At 39.1% G+C, this 12,337-nt stretch overlaps 1 protein-coding gene across 1 annotated transcript in view; it reads left to right on the top strand.

Moving 5' to 3' along the window:
• UBE2N (ubiquitin conjugating enzyme E2 N) overlaps positions 1-12,286 on the top strand; it is a 36,354-nt gene extending 24,068 nt beyond the window's left edge. The window contains exons 2-4 of the mRNA XM_006735459.3: positions 10,643-10,889; positions 11,083-11,223; positions 12,089-12,286. Coding sequence (XP_006735522.1) covers positions 10,643-10,889; positions 11,083-11,223; positions 12,089-12,129 — 429 coding nt within the window. The 3' untranslated portion in view covers positions 12,130-12,286. The remainder of the gene's footprint in view (positions 1-10,642; positions 10,890-11,082; positions 11,224-12,088) is intronic.
• The last annotated feature ends 51 nt before the right edge of the window (positions 12,287-12,337 follow it).

Below are 12,337 nucleotides of genomic sequence, written 5' to 3'. Positions count from 1 at the left end.
ACAGAAGACCTTCCCTCCCCCACCTACTAAATGATATACTTCTTCCCAGAATCTAAAGTATGCAAGTTTTTTAAAAATGCTTTTTGATGGGTTTGCTAACGGTGCCTTAAGGACCTTATTATAAATAGCGGCAATCTCAATGAAGTGTTACTAAGCTAGATAGTCTTTTCATTCAGAGTTCCAAGACATCATTCCTAAGACACAGAATTCATTAAGACTGAAGGACAGTTACATTACTCAGATCAGTAAAGGCATATATTAAACTTTTGAGCTGGCGCTAAAGAAAGTCCAGGCAATGAAGTGTTTATATTATCCATCAAATCAGAAACCAAGAAAAAGAATGGAGATGTTAACTTCCATGAGTCTACTAGTATAGTGCTGGGCATTCAAAGGACATTTTTTTTTTTTTTAAGATTTTATTTATTTATTTGACAGAGACACAGCAAGAGAGGGAACACAAGCAGGGGGACTGGGAGAGGGAGAAGCAGGCTTCCCGCTGAGCAGGGAGCCCAACATGGGGCTCCATCCCAGGACCCTGGGATCATGACCTGAACCGAAGGCAGACGCTTAATGACTGAGCCACCCAGGCGCCCCTCAGAGGACATTTTTACCATCAAGAATTTCATGAGTGGGGGTGCCTGGGTGGCTCAGTCGTTAAACGTCTGCCTTCGGCTCAGGTCATGATCCCAGGGTCCTGGGATCGAGCCCCGCATTGGGCTCCCTGCTCAGTGGGAAGCCTGCTTCTCCCTCTCCCACTCCCCCTGCTTGTGTTCCCTCTCTCGCTGTGTCTCTGTCTGTCAAATAAATAAATAAAATCTTTAAAAAAAAAAAAAAAGAATTTCATGAGTGTTTTATGAAGGAGTAATTGGCATTGTCTTCAGCTGTGATGCCAATATTTAGAAATCTTTTAAAAAGTAGAAAAAAGATGGAGATGTAAAGTTATCTTTCCAGAAAACTTTTGAAATGTCTTTAGAAATAAGCAAGAACATAATGTGCTCCCAGTCGAGTCCTGTTGTTCCTGTAGATTAGTATCCCTAATCACACCTGTACCTTCTCTAAGACCTTGACATACCCCATTTGAAAATGCATCTTTCAAAAAGTGACTTTTTTTAAACTATCTTGAAGATAATTCTTTTTTTTTTTTTTTTTTTTAATTCGAGAGCGATACAGAGAGAACACAAGCAGGGGGAGAAGCAGACTCCCCGCTGAGCTGGGTGCCTGAAATGGGGCTCTATTCCAGGACCTGGAGATCATGACCTGAGCCTAAGGCAGACGCTTAACCATCTGAGCCACCCAGGTGCCCCAAAAAACTGACTTTTATATGTACTTTATACTCAGTGGAATAAATTCTTGGGGGACAAAGGGACTTTTTTTTTATTCTTCCTTTGAATTAGTTGGTACCACAGTGTCATGTACAAAATAAACAAACATTTGTTAGTAAATTCATATTTCAGAGTCACAACATTTCAGAGCATAGTGGTTTCATGTAATAACAGAGATAGGCAAAGTGGCTTACCATATAATGGATAATTCCAGGTCAAAATGACATATACCAATTTTTCCATCAAATAAAGCAGAGTTTTTTCTACTTCATTTATGTTACTAAGACTGTATACTTCTTCAGTTGCCAGTCCCAAAGGAAAAAAAGAAAAAAAGTGACATTATGGCTTAAAGTAATTTACCCCTTTGATGAAGCACTTTTTCATGATTATGAAGGACTGAAAATAGCCCTTCCTTAACTTCTGTGCTATTTACTATCCTGCCAAACATTTGAGATTTACTGTTCATATTGTTAATTGTCTTTCTATAGGTCGTTGAGATTAAGAAATCAGGCTCTGAAGCCAGCTGAGTAGAGGCCAATTACCTGGATTTCAATCTTGGCTCTGCCACTTGCTAGCTTTGGTTATAATGTAAGTGGTTAGTCTTAGTTTCTCATTTCCCTCATTTGTAAAATGGGTATGAAGATTGAGTTAATAATACATGTAGAGCACTTAAGTCACTATTTGGCACAGTTATTGTTACTTGATTTTTTATCGATACTCTGTGTATCTGGGCACAGTGCTTTAATAATCGCATAGAGTCCCTGCCCTTATTTAAATTACAGACTAGTGGGGGCAGGAAAAGAAACAGAGACTGCAGTATAACCTGATGTGTTTAGTGACACAAAAGAATTTGGGGGTGGTAGGCAAGGAATTCAGCTTAATAAGTTTTCCCTGTTGGAGGCACACTTTGTTAGTAGGATTTTCAGATTTTTGTCTGTTGTCAATGATCGGAATAATTTTAAATGCCATTCCTGGGGTGGAAGTTACCCACTACTAACACAGTAAGTATAGTAATTCTTCTTATCAGCTCTGTCTGGTGCCTAAGCACGCATGCATTTATTCATTGAACAAGCATGTATTTATTTAGCACATCATCACCACCATTTGCGCTGAAGTTCTTATCTTCAAATCGTTACTGTCCTAGCTGTAGTAAGAGGAGTGGTGTTAATGTCCAGGAAACTGGAACTACAGGGGAGATGCTTCCAGACTAATTCAGACCTGAGAAACAAGTTGATTGGATTTAACTTTTCAAAAGTCCTTCCCTGGCTTCCAAGTCTCTTTTCCTTTTCACTGAACTTAACAGAAGTACTGATTTGGTCTTGGCTTGAGAAAAAAACTAGAGATTTGTAGCCCAGGTCATTCCATTCCATCTCTTGGGTATTACTTCAAGTGGAATACAGAGTACACTTGACCCTTAAAGAACACGGGTTTGAACTGTGCTCGCTTGTCCGCTTATACATGAGTCCACTTGTACATGGATTTTTTTGTTTTGATAAATGCATTATGGATATTAAATGTATTTTCTCTTCCTTATGATTTTTTTTTTTAAGATTTTTATTTATTAGAGAGAGAGCACGCACAAGCGGGGGCAGAGGGAGAGGGAGAAGCAGACTTCCTGCTGAGTAGGGAGCCAGACTTGAGGCTCCATCCTAAGACCCGGAGATCATGACCTGAGCCAAAGGCAGATGCTTAACTGACTGAGCCACCCAGGTTCCCCTCATTTTCTTAACATGTTCTTTTCTCTAGCTTACTTTATTGTAAGAATACAGTATATAGTACATACATAAAATATGTATTAATTGACTTACAGGTAAGGCTTCTGGTCAACAGTAGGCTATTAGTAAGTAGTTAAGTTTTGGGGGGGTTAAAAGTTATATGTGGATTTTCAACTGTGCCGGGGGTTGGTGCCCCTAACTCCTGTGTTGTTCATGGGTCAGCTTTACTTTCTTGCTACTTATCAGTCCAGCTGGAAATAAAGCTTTTCATTAAAGGGATACTTGGTCTAAAATCTTAAGATTTAGTCCTTGGTACCTAGAGCCTTTGAAAGGGCTCCTTCCTTTTTTCCTTCTTTTCAGAGAAGGAAATTGTGAGGTTTATGTGTGTGGGAGTAGAGGGAGAAAAAGAGGAAGGTGGAGGGTGTGCCTTGAGAATCATTATTCTCATCTGACTTTAGGGTAAACATTTTTATTTTATTTATTTTTATTTTTTAAAGATTTTTATTTATTTATTTGAGAGAGAGAGAGAGCACATGAGAGGGGGTAGTGTCAGAGGGCGAAGCAGACTCCTTGCCGAGCAGGGAGCCCGACGCGGGACTCGATCCAGGGACTCCAGGACCATGACCTGAGCTGAAGGCAGTTGCTTAACCAACTGAGCCACCCAGGCGCCCCTAGGGTAAACATTTTTTAAAAACTTAGTGAATTAGGGTAAAATAATTTATGAGCCGTTTGGGAAGAAAAGGGGTTGAAATAAGTAAGTGATGTCTTTCGTCCACTAGGGGGTAGTGTGGACTGTAAAAATTAAATTTATTCCTGAGGGGATTGACTCTTATTTCTTAATGCAGTTGCCTTGTTTCAGTTAATTTTTGTCCATGCTATGCTTTTTTGAAATGGCTACAAATCATTATTTTCTAACACAATCTTGTGACTGTAACAAACAATAACACCCACATTCCTATTATTAGTGATTCAAATATTCTGACATTACTATTTGAATAGAATTTTTTGAAGGGAAAAAAGTGATACTTTTAAGTTTCTCTACCAGATTTTACTCACTATATGAATAAATTATTTTCACAACCTGTAAGTAAGATTGTAACAGTATTGTGTTTCACTGTCCTGTATGGTAGCTCCTAGCCCCATGTGGCTATTGAGCAGTTGCAGTGTGGCTAGTTTGAATTGATACGTGTTGTAAGTATAAATTACTGGATTTTGAAGACTTTGTATGAGAAAAGATTATAAATATTAATTTTATATATTGATTACATGTTGAAATGATGCTCTTTGAATATATTGTTAAATATTAATTTTAATTGTTTTTACTTTTTAATGTGGCTAGCGGAAAATTTAATATTTGCAGCTTGTATTTTTGTTGGGCAGCACTGCTGTAGAGAAAATATTCATCAGCCATTTTTATCATGCTGTACGCACCTCTAGCTGGCCTTATGATTTGTAAGGAAGTGGTGTAGTGGGGAAATTGAGCACAATTTTGACTCTGTTTCTAATCCCAGCCAGAATAAATATAGTCCGTTCTACTATAATGAGATCTATGCATTCCTAAAATTCATTGTATTGACCAGAATTGTGCAGTAAAAATGACATGGCTCATGGATAAAATGTTGGGGGCATGACACTCAAAAATATTGGTTAACATTTTTTTTAGTGCCCACTTATTGTAGATGGTGAAGTTGTAGATGCCTGTAAAGTAGCTTACAGTTGAAAAATAGGCTTTTGCTTTATCAGTAATCCCAAAAAAGGAGCCCCTGTTTGTTAATATTTTAAAATTGCTTATAGATGTAGTTAACAGAGGTTGGAGTAGACAGAGTAGACATCATTGAGGCATCTCTCAGTTTGGTAAGACTAATTGTGACAAAAAAATTGATAGTGTTATCAAGTATAGTCAGATGGCTCTTGGGTGAGATGATCTAAAAGATCGACAATTGACATTATTAGTAATACATTGCATTTTTGTGTTTCGGAGAATATTCTTTTTTTTAATTTTAGAGAGTGAGAGAGGGTGTGGTGATGGGCAGAGGGAGAGGGAAAGAGAGTCTTAAGCAGACTGTGCTGAGTGCTGATGGAGCAGGGATATCATGACCCTGAGATCACGACCTGAGCTGAAACCAAAAGTCAGGCGCTTAGCTGACTGCGCCACCCAGGTGTCACCAGAGAATATTCTAAATAGGGAAAAACCTAAGTGCTGTAGACATAAGTTGGAGGTGTATATAGAAAGTTATTATGTATCAACTTTTCTCATATGCAAATTGCCACTCTTTTTCTCCCTCCCTCCCTTTTTTTCTTTGGGGGAGAGGAGCAGAGGGAGAGAGAATCTCAAGCAGACTCCTGCTGGGCATGGAGTCCGACCTGAGGCTAGATCTCAGGACCCTGAGATCATGAACCAAAATCAAGACGCTTAACCGACTGAGCCACCAGGCGCCCCTGCTACTCTTTGTCTAAGAATACTGTTTATTATCTAAAATTTTACTGTACATAATTCATTCATTGCCTTAAAAAATGTATAGTAAGACCTTACATTGCTTCATAGTGAGCACAAGTTGTTATTGAACTTTAAAGTGGGACAAGACCTAGTTAATGGAATTTAGTTGACAAACTCAAGTGCTGCAGTTTACTGTGGTATAATCCTGGAATTTGCTTTTCAAGTCCCAGTAGATGTATTGATGACCAGATCAATTTGATGTTACTTACTTCCATTTTAAGGTATTTATAACATGAACTGTTACCCTCACTCTGTAAGACGAGATAGTTTTCTTGAGACTTAATCTTACTGCCACTTAAATTCATACTCTATTTTTATGTACTTCCTTTTCTGCTTTTTAGTAACTAATTCCCTAAATAGTCTACAGTGCTTTTTGTTCTGTATGGCCTAAACTCAGTTCTACCTGGGACTGGGTCGGAGGATTGCTTTTAAACAAGTAGGATCATAATGAAACTAATGGTTATTCTGTTTTCTTTAAAAACAAATACTGTTATTTAATAAATTTTTAAGATTTGTTATTGTGCTTTGTTCTTAATTCTTTTTGAGTTGGTTGTATATGGCTATGGCCTTCCTATGTGATCTCATTTGTTAAGTCTTTCTGCAGTATTATCTCTTGATCTTCATAGCAACTCTGCATGAGAGGCGGTCTTAATTATGATATAGATAAGTCTGCTGAGACTCAGAGCAGTGTAAATTATTTGCTCAAAAGTAATAGTTAAGTAAACAGTGCAGTAGGAATTTGAACCCGTTACTTCTAGACTTGAAGAAATCACACTGTACTTCACTGTCTTTCTACCAAAGAATAATATAAAACTAGGTGTTTCATAGTTAACCATGTGTGAGTAGTAGCAGGAAGGATTTTATTTCCTACCCACTTTTGCCTTTTTCGTGAAAAAAATTGACTCCCAAGTTCTGTGGGTGAGACTTGTTCCATTTGGTTTGGATTTTATTCTTTTTTCCTCCCATAATTTATGTTATGGGTTTGTTTGGGAAATCAGTGCCATGTAGTCAAATAATTATGCATCTGTTCATTATATCAAAATCCATGAGAACTTGAGAGCATATAAAAACTGTTTCAAAAGGTTTTCCACACTTAAAAGCTTATGCTAGAATGTGTTCTGATTAAATCTTAAAATTGATCAGGCCATGTGATATGTTTAATATGTACATTCTTAAAGACTCTTATTTTGAGGAGGAACTGAAGATGAGGAAGGAATGCTGAATCTCTGACAATGTGTTCTAAGAGTAATTTTGAGGCTATTTCGGGATATGATCTTGGAGGCCCTTCTGGCAGCTTTTTATAGCCTTGAATAGAGCTGCTACTACTTTGTGTAACCAGGGAGTGGGATTTTGGGGCTCTTAGACCCCAGCCTTCCAATCTCCCTCCTTACGGATTTCTAAAAATAGGAAGACCTGGGGCAAAACAAAAGAAGGATGGAGGTGAGGAGAGGTCACAATTCAAGGAATTTTACCATCTAGGTTTTTTTCTCATTCCTTTACTCTTACTGTTGATCCTTAATATCTTGATTGATTGATTGATTGATGCTAAAAATGAAGCCTGGCCTCTTTTGTTCTAATTCCATGTTGGAGGACTTTCCACAGTGGGGGGCTTCATTATTGCTTCTTGAGATTTTTTTTTTTTTTTGAGATTTTATTTACTTGAGAGAGGAAGAGAGAGCTTGAGAGCAAGAGAGCACACACACACTGGGGGCGGGGAGGGGCAGAGAGGGAGAAGCAGACAGGGAGCCCAATGCGGGGGCTCGATCCCAGAACCCTGGGATCATGACCCAAGCTGAAGACAGACACTTAATCAACTGAGCCACCCAGGTGCCCCTCTTCTTGAGGATTTTTAATGCTCTAAAAATGTTTTACTTTGAACCTAAAGAACATTTTGCTGAAAGTAGTTTATAGCATTTCAGTTTCTCATTTGCCCTTGCATTGCCACGATTAAAACAAAGTAAAAAAACTAGTCTCTAATTAAAGTACTAAAGGCATTACTTCAAGTGGCTATGGGTTTAACACAGTTTGGAAAAGGGTTTAATTTTTTATCTGCATCTTATGATTATTTCAGTATATGACAGGGAAATCTCTTTTAGTATGTGCCCTGTAGGCTGTAGAATAAAATGGTGTAAGGTGTAGGATTTTTCTTTTTTTTTTTTCTTTTTAAAGATTTTATTTATTCATTTGAGACACAGAGATACAGAGAGAGAGCGAGCATGAGCAGGGAGAGAGGCAGAGAGAGAAGGAGAAGCAGACTCCCTGCTGAGCCAGGAGCCCGATGTGGGGCTCGATCCCAGGACCCTGGTATCATGACCTGAGCCAAAGGCAGATGCTTAACCATCTGAGCCACCCAGGTGCCCCGGTGTAGGATTTTTCTTAAGTGAAGGCAGTGTAAATACAATATTCTTATTGTTCTTCATATCTAAAACTTTAGGTATAGCAGTGTTCTAAAACTTCGACTGCACATGCCTATTCAAAATGTTGAAAATATGTTACTAATATATAAAATTACACATGGTATTGTCAGTTTCTTTTATTGAGTGTTAACTATTTTTGGCTGACAGTAAGTTTATAAATAGAAGTTAGATTATTTCTTCCCATGCCTGAATGGATCCTTTTGTTTTCCTCCTGTGATGTGCACATCCTGCTCTGAATAACACTGCTTTAATGTTAAAGATGCAATTCTGATAGTTTATTCCTTGTTCTTTGTAACATCAAATAGATTCATAATTCAGCAAGTATTTATTGAACATCTGTGGTGCCAGGCACTGTTCCAAACACTGAGGATATAGCAGTAAATAAAACAGGCACAAATCTCCTTTTATGGCACTTCCATTCTGAGCAAAATAAGTGAGATGTGTAATATGTTAGTAGTGCTGTAGAGATAAAATTAGGGGAACAGGGATAGGAAGGGTGTGGGATAGGGTGGAAATGGGCTTTTTCAGTTTCAATTATGGAGGCCTTACTAAGAAAACACATTTGAATGAAGATCTTAGGAGCTCTGAGGGAGAAAACCAGATAGAAATTTCAGGGGGAAAAAAGCGAGGGCAAAGCTTTTGAGGGAGGAGTATGCCTGGCAGGTTGGAAAATTACCAAGCTGCCAATCTGGCTGGAGCAAAGTGCCAGGGTGGGAGTATTGGGGGAAACATAGCTGAAGATGAGTTAAGAATAGCCAGAGTGAGGGAATCATATAAAGCCTCTTCTTGGGGGGCCATTATAAGGACTTTGAAAGATCCATGAAACACAGACCCAAGAGGGAGTGGGGAACAAGGTCAGCAGCAAGAAGAACAAAGTTAGGCTATTGCAGTATGCCAGCCGAGAGCTGATGGTGGCTTGGATTAGAAGTGTAGCCGCAGGGTGGTAAGAAGCAGTCCAGTAGATTTGGAAATTCAAGTGAACAAAATATGCCAATCAGGTTAGATATGGTGGGGTATGAAGGAAAAGATTTGATCAATTGGAAGGATGGCTTGATGGTGAAGAAGGCTTTGAGGGAAGAGCAGGTTGAAGGTGGGGAAAGTCATGCAAAGTTTGGGATGCTTATTAAGATACTCAAGAGGAGCTGTTGAACAGGTGGTTATGGATAAAAGAGGCGTGATCTAGGGGAGAGATCTGTGCTGGATATGAATTTGGGGAGACATCATATACAGGGCGTATTTAGTATTTAGATTCATTGGGCAATATGGGATCACTATGGAAGAGTGTAGATAAAGAAGCCCTAGGACAGAGCCTTGGCACACTTCAGTGTTGGGGAGTCAGGGAGGGAACCAGCAAGGAGGTTGCAGCCAGACAAGTAGAAGAGAATCAGGAGAGCTTGGCTATAGGAAGCTGGGTGGTGTTTGGCAAGGAGGGTGGACCAGCTGGGTAAGATGTTACATTTAGGTCAAATAAGATGAAGATTAAGCATTGGCCATTTGATTTAACTGTGTGGGAATCACTGGTGACCTCAACAGACAGGTTAGTGGATAGACCCTGATTGGAGAGTTGTGTTCAAGATAGGAGGGAGGAGGAAAATTGGAGACAATCAAGTATAGATTACTTTGAAAGAGCAGCAAAGCAGTGGGGCATTAGCTGGTGGGGGTGGGGGGAGAGTGAGGTCAAGGTTATTTTCTCCTCTTACTGGGAGAAATTACAGCAAATTTGTACAGTTTGGGGAAAGATCCAGTGAAGAGGGGGAACTGATGATTCAGGAGAGTTTCGAAAGAGATGCTAGGGCAATGTCCGTGGATAGGTGAGGAGATGAGATGTAGTGCTTTAGAGGAGAGGTCAGTCTTAGCCAAGAGTTTGATGGCCATTTCCTTCACAGTGACAGGAGGACAGGCAAAGCACATGGGTACACAGTTGAAGGGTACAAATGCTACAGTGGGAAGCATGTCTGTTTTCTCGTGAAATAGAAAGCAGAGTCATCAGCCAAAAGTGAGGGTGAGGATAGAGGTACTGGAGGTTTGAAGAGAGAGGGAAGAGTGTTATAGTTATTTAGGAGAGAGGGAGAAAGATGGAAAAGAGACCTAATGATTGTTGGAGAGCAGCATTAAAGTGTTTGGTGTCAAGGTTGTATATAGTTCTAGCTAGCTCTGTTCAGGTGCCTAGGCACTTGGCCCTCCCTCCTACATTCAGATTTTCAGTGACTTTTAGAACTAATTTTACTTTTTAAAAAATTAATTAATTAGAAGATTTTATTTTTAAGTAATTTCCACACCCAACGTGCAGCTGGAACTCACAACACTAAGACCAAGAGTTGCATGCTCTGCTGACTGAGTCAGCCAGGCGCCCCTAATTTTACTTTTTAAAGGTTTTGGTAGAGTTTAAACAGAGTAAGTTGCCTTTATTTACCTGTGTGATAATCCCAGTGTTATTTTCTTTTTTCTCTTCTCTCTCCCCTCCTCTCTCCTCCACTCCCCTCTCCTCACTTCTCTCCTTAGTATAAAATCCGTTTCATTAGCCTAATTTTTATTATCAACATATTTTCAGACATTTGTAGTTGCAGCGTATGTCATCAGTATTCACTTGCAGTTGCATTCAGGTGATTGGGATTATGTAAATAGTCTTTTAACTTGGTGTTTAGCAAAGTGACATTTGTTTCATAAATGTATCATGTTTTTCTGTTGTAGGAAACCCAGCGTTTGCTGGCAGAACCAGTTCCTGGCATTAAAGCAGAACCAGATGAGAGCAACGCCCGTTATTTTCATGTGGTCATTGCTGGCCCCCAGGATTCCCCCTTTGAGGGAGGGACTTTTAAGCTGGAACTATTCCTACCAGAAGAATACCCGATGGCAGCCCCTAAAGTACGTTTCATGACCAAAATTTATCATCCTAATGTAGACAAGTTGGGAAGAATATGTTTAGATATTTTGAAAGGTAAGTGTTACCTTTATTAATATATGCTATTAAGATTTCTCCTTTTTCTCTTAAGCATTCTGTATTGAGAATCTGAACATTGTAATCTTGCCTTATTATATAAAGACCACAAAGGAAGGTCTGTGGGAATGCAATGCAGGAGTTCTGGGGCTGTTGTTTCATGCTGATCATTCTGGGCCTGTTGCCTTCATAGATAAGTGGTCCCCAGCACTGCAGATCCGCACAGTTCTGCTATCGATCCAGGCTTTGTTAAGTGCTCCCAATCCAGATGATCCATTAGCAAATGATGTAGCGGAGCAGTGGAAGACCAACGAAGCCCAAGCCATAGAAACAGGTATTTAATATCCATTCTCCTTCACACCGCTTCCACTTTTTAAAACAAATATATACTACCTTTTTAATTTTTAATATTTATTTATTTATTTATTTTATTTTTAAAGATTTTATTTATTCCTTTGAGATACAGAGAGAGAGAGAGCATGAGCAGGGGGAGAGGCAGAGGGAGAGGGAGAAGCAGGCTCCCCGCTGAGCCAGGAGCCCAATGTGGGTCTCAATCCCAGGACCCTGGGATCATGACACTAGCAGAAGGCAGACGCTTAACCATCTGAGCCACTCAGGCGCCCTATACTACCTTTTTAAAAACTTCTTTTCGAGTCTTAACAAAAAGAAAAAATATATTAAGAGGAATAAGTCAGATCCTGTTTCTAATGTGTAAACACCTCTTAACAACAGATGTTTAAGTTCCAAGTTAGGGCCTGCTTCATGACCCCCAGATGTAAAGACAGCCTATAATTGGGAGCTCTTAACTTGTATAACCTGTACTACCTGGTTTATCAAATATTTGGTGTGTACTATTGAGCTGCTTTTGTAATTCATCTGATCAATAAAACTATGTCAGTTTATAGCTAGGGAGTTTGAAATGAGTAGGATTCTTCTTGTTACAGATTTTAACAAAATTAGTGGAGAGCATGTCTAGAAATGGAGACAAAAGGAGACACCTCTTTTCATCCTGCTGAATTTTGTAGAACTTCTGGATTCCGTTGTAGTGTTTTGGTAATTAGATATACACACAGTCTGTCTGATCCAGATGACAGAAAATGGCATGAATTTAACAGAATACTGCTTTATTTTTACAGAGTTTGGAAAGTAACATACTGAACTAAGTAAAATAATAATTGCACGTTTGTTTTTGTCTACAGCTAGAGCATGGACTAGGCTATATGCCATGAATAATATATAAAATCGATCTGATCATCAAGTGTGCATCACTTCTCCTGTTCTGCCAAGACTTCTTCCTTTTTTGTTTGCATTTAATGGACACAGTCTTAGAAACATTACAGAATAAAAGCCCAGACATCTTCAGTCCTTTGGTGATTAAATGCACATTAGCAGATCTATGTCTTGTCCTGATTCATTGTTGTAAAGCATGAGCAGAGGCTAGAAGTACC

This window comes from Leptonychotes weddellii, chromosome 5 (genome assembly GCF_054177405.1).
Source record: "Leptonychotes weddellii isolate Sample4059 chromosome 5, ASM5417740v2, whole genome shotgun sequence".
Lineage (NCBI taxonomy): Eukaryota > Metazoa > Chordata > Mammalia > Carnivora > Phocidae > Leptonychotes > Leptonychotes weddellii.
The sequence above is the reverse complement of the archived record's forward strand: the minus strand, read 5'-3'. Positions and strand labels throughout refer to the sequence as shown.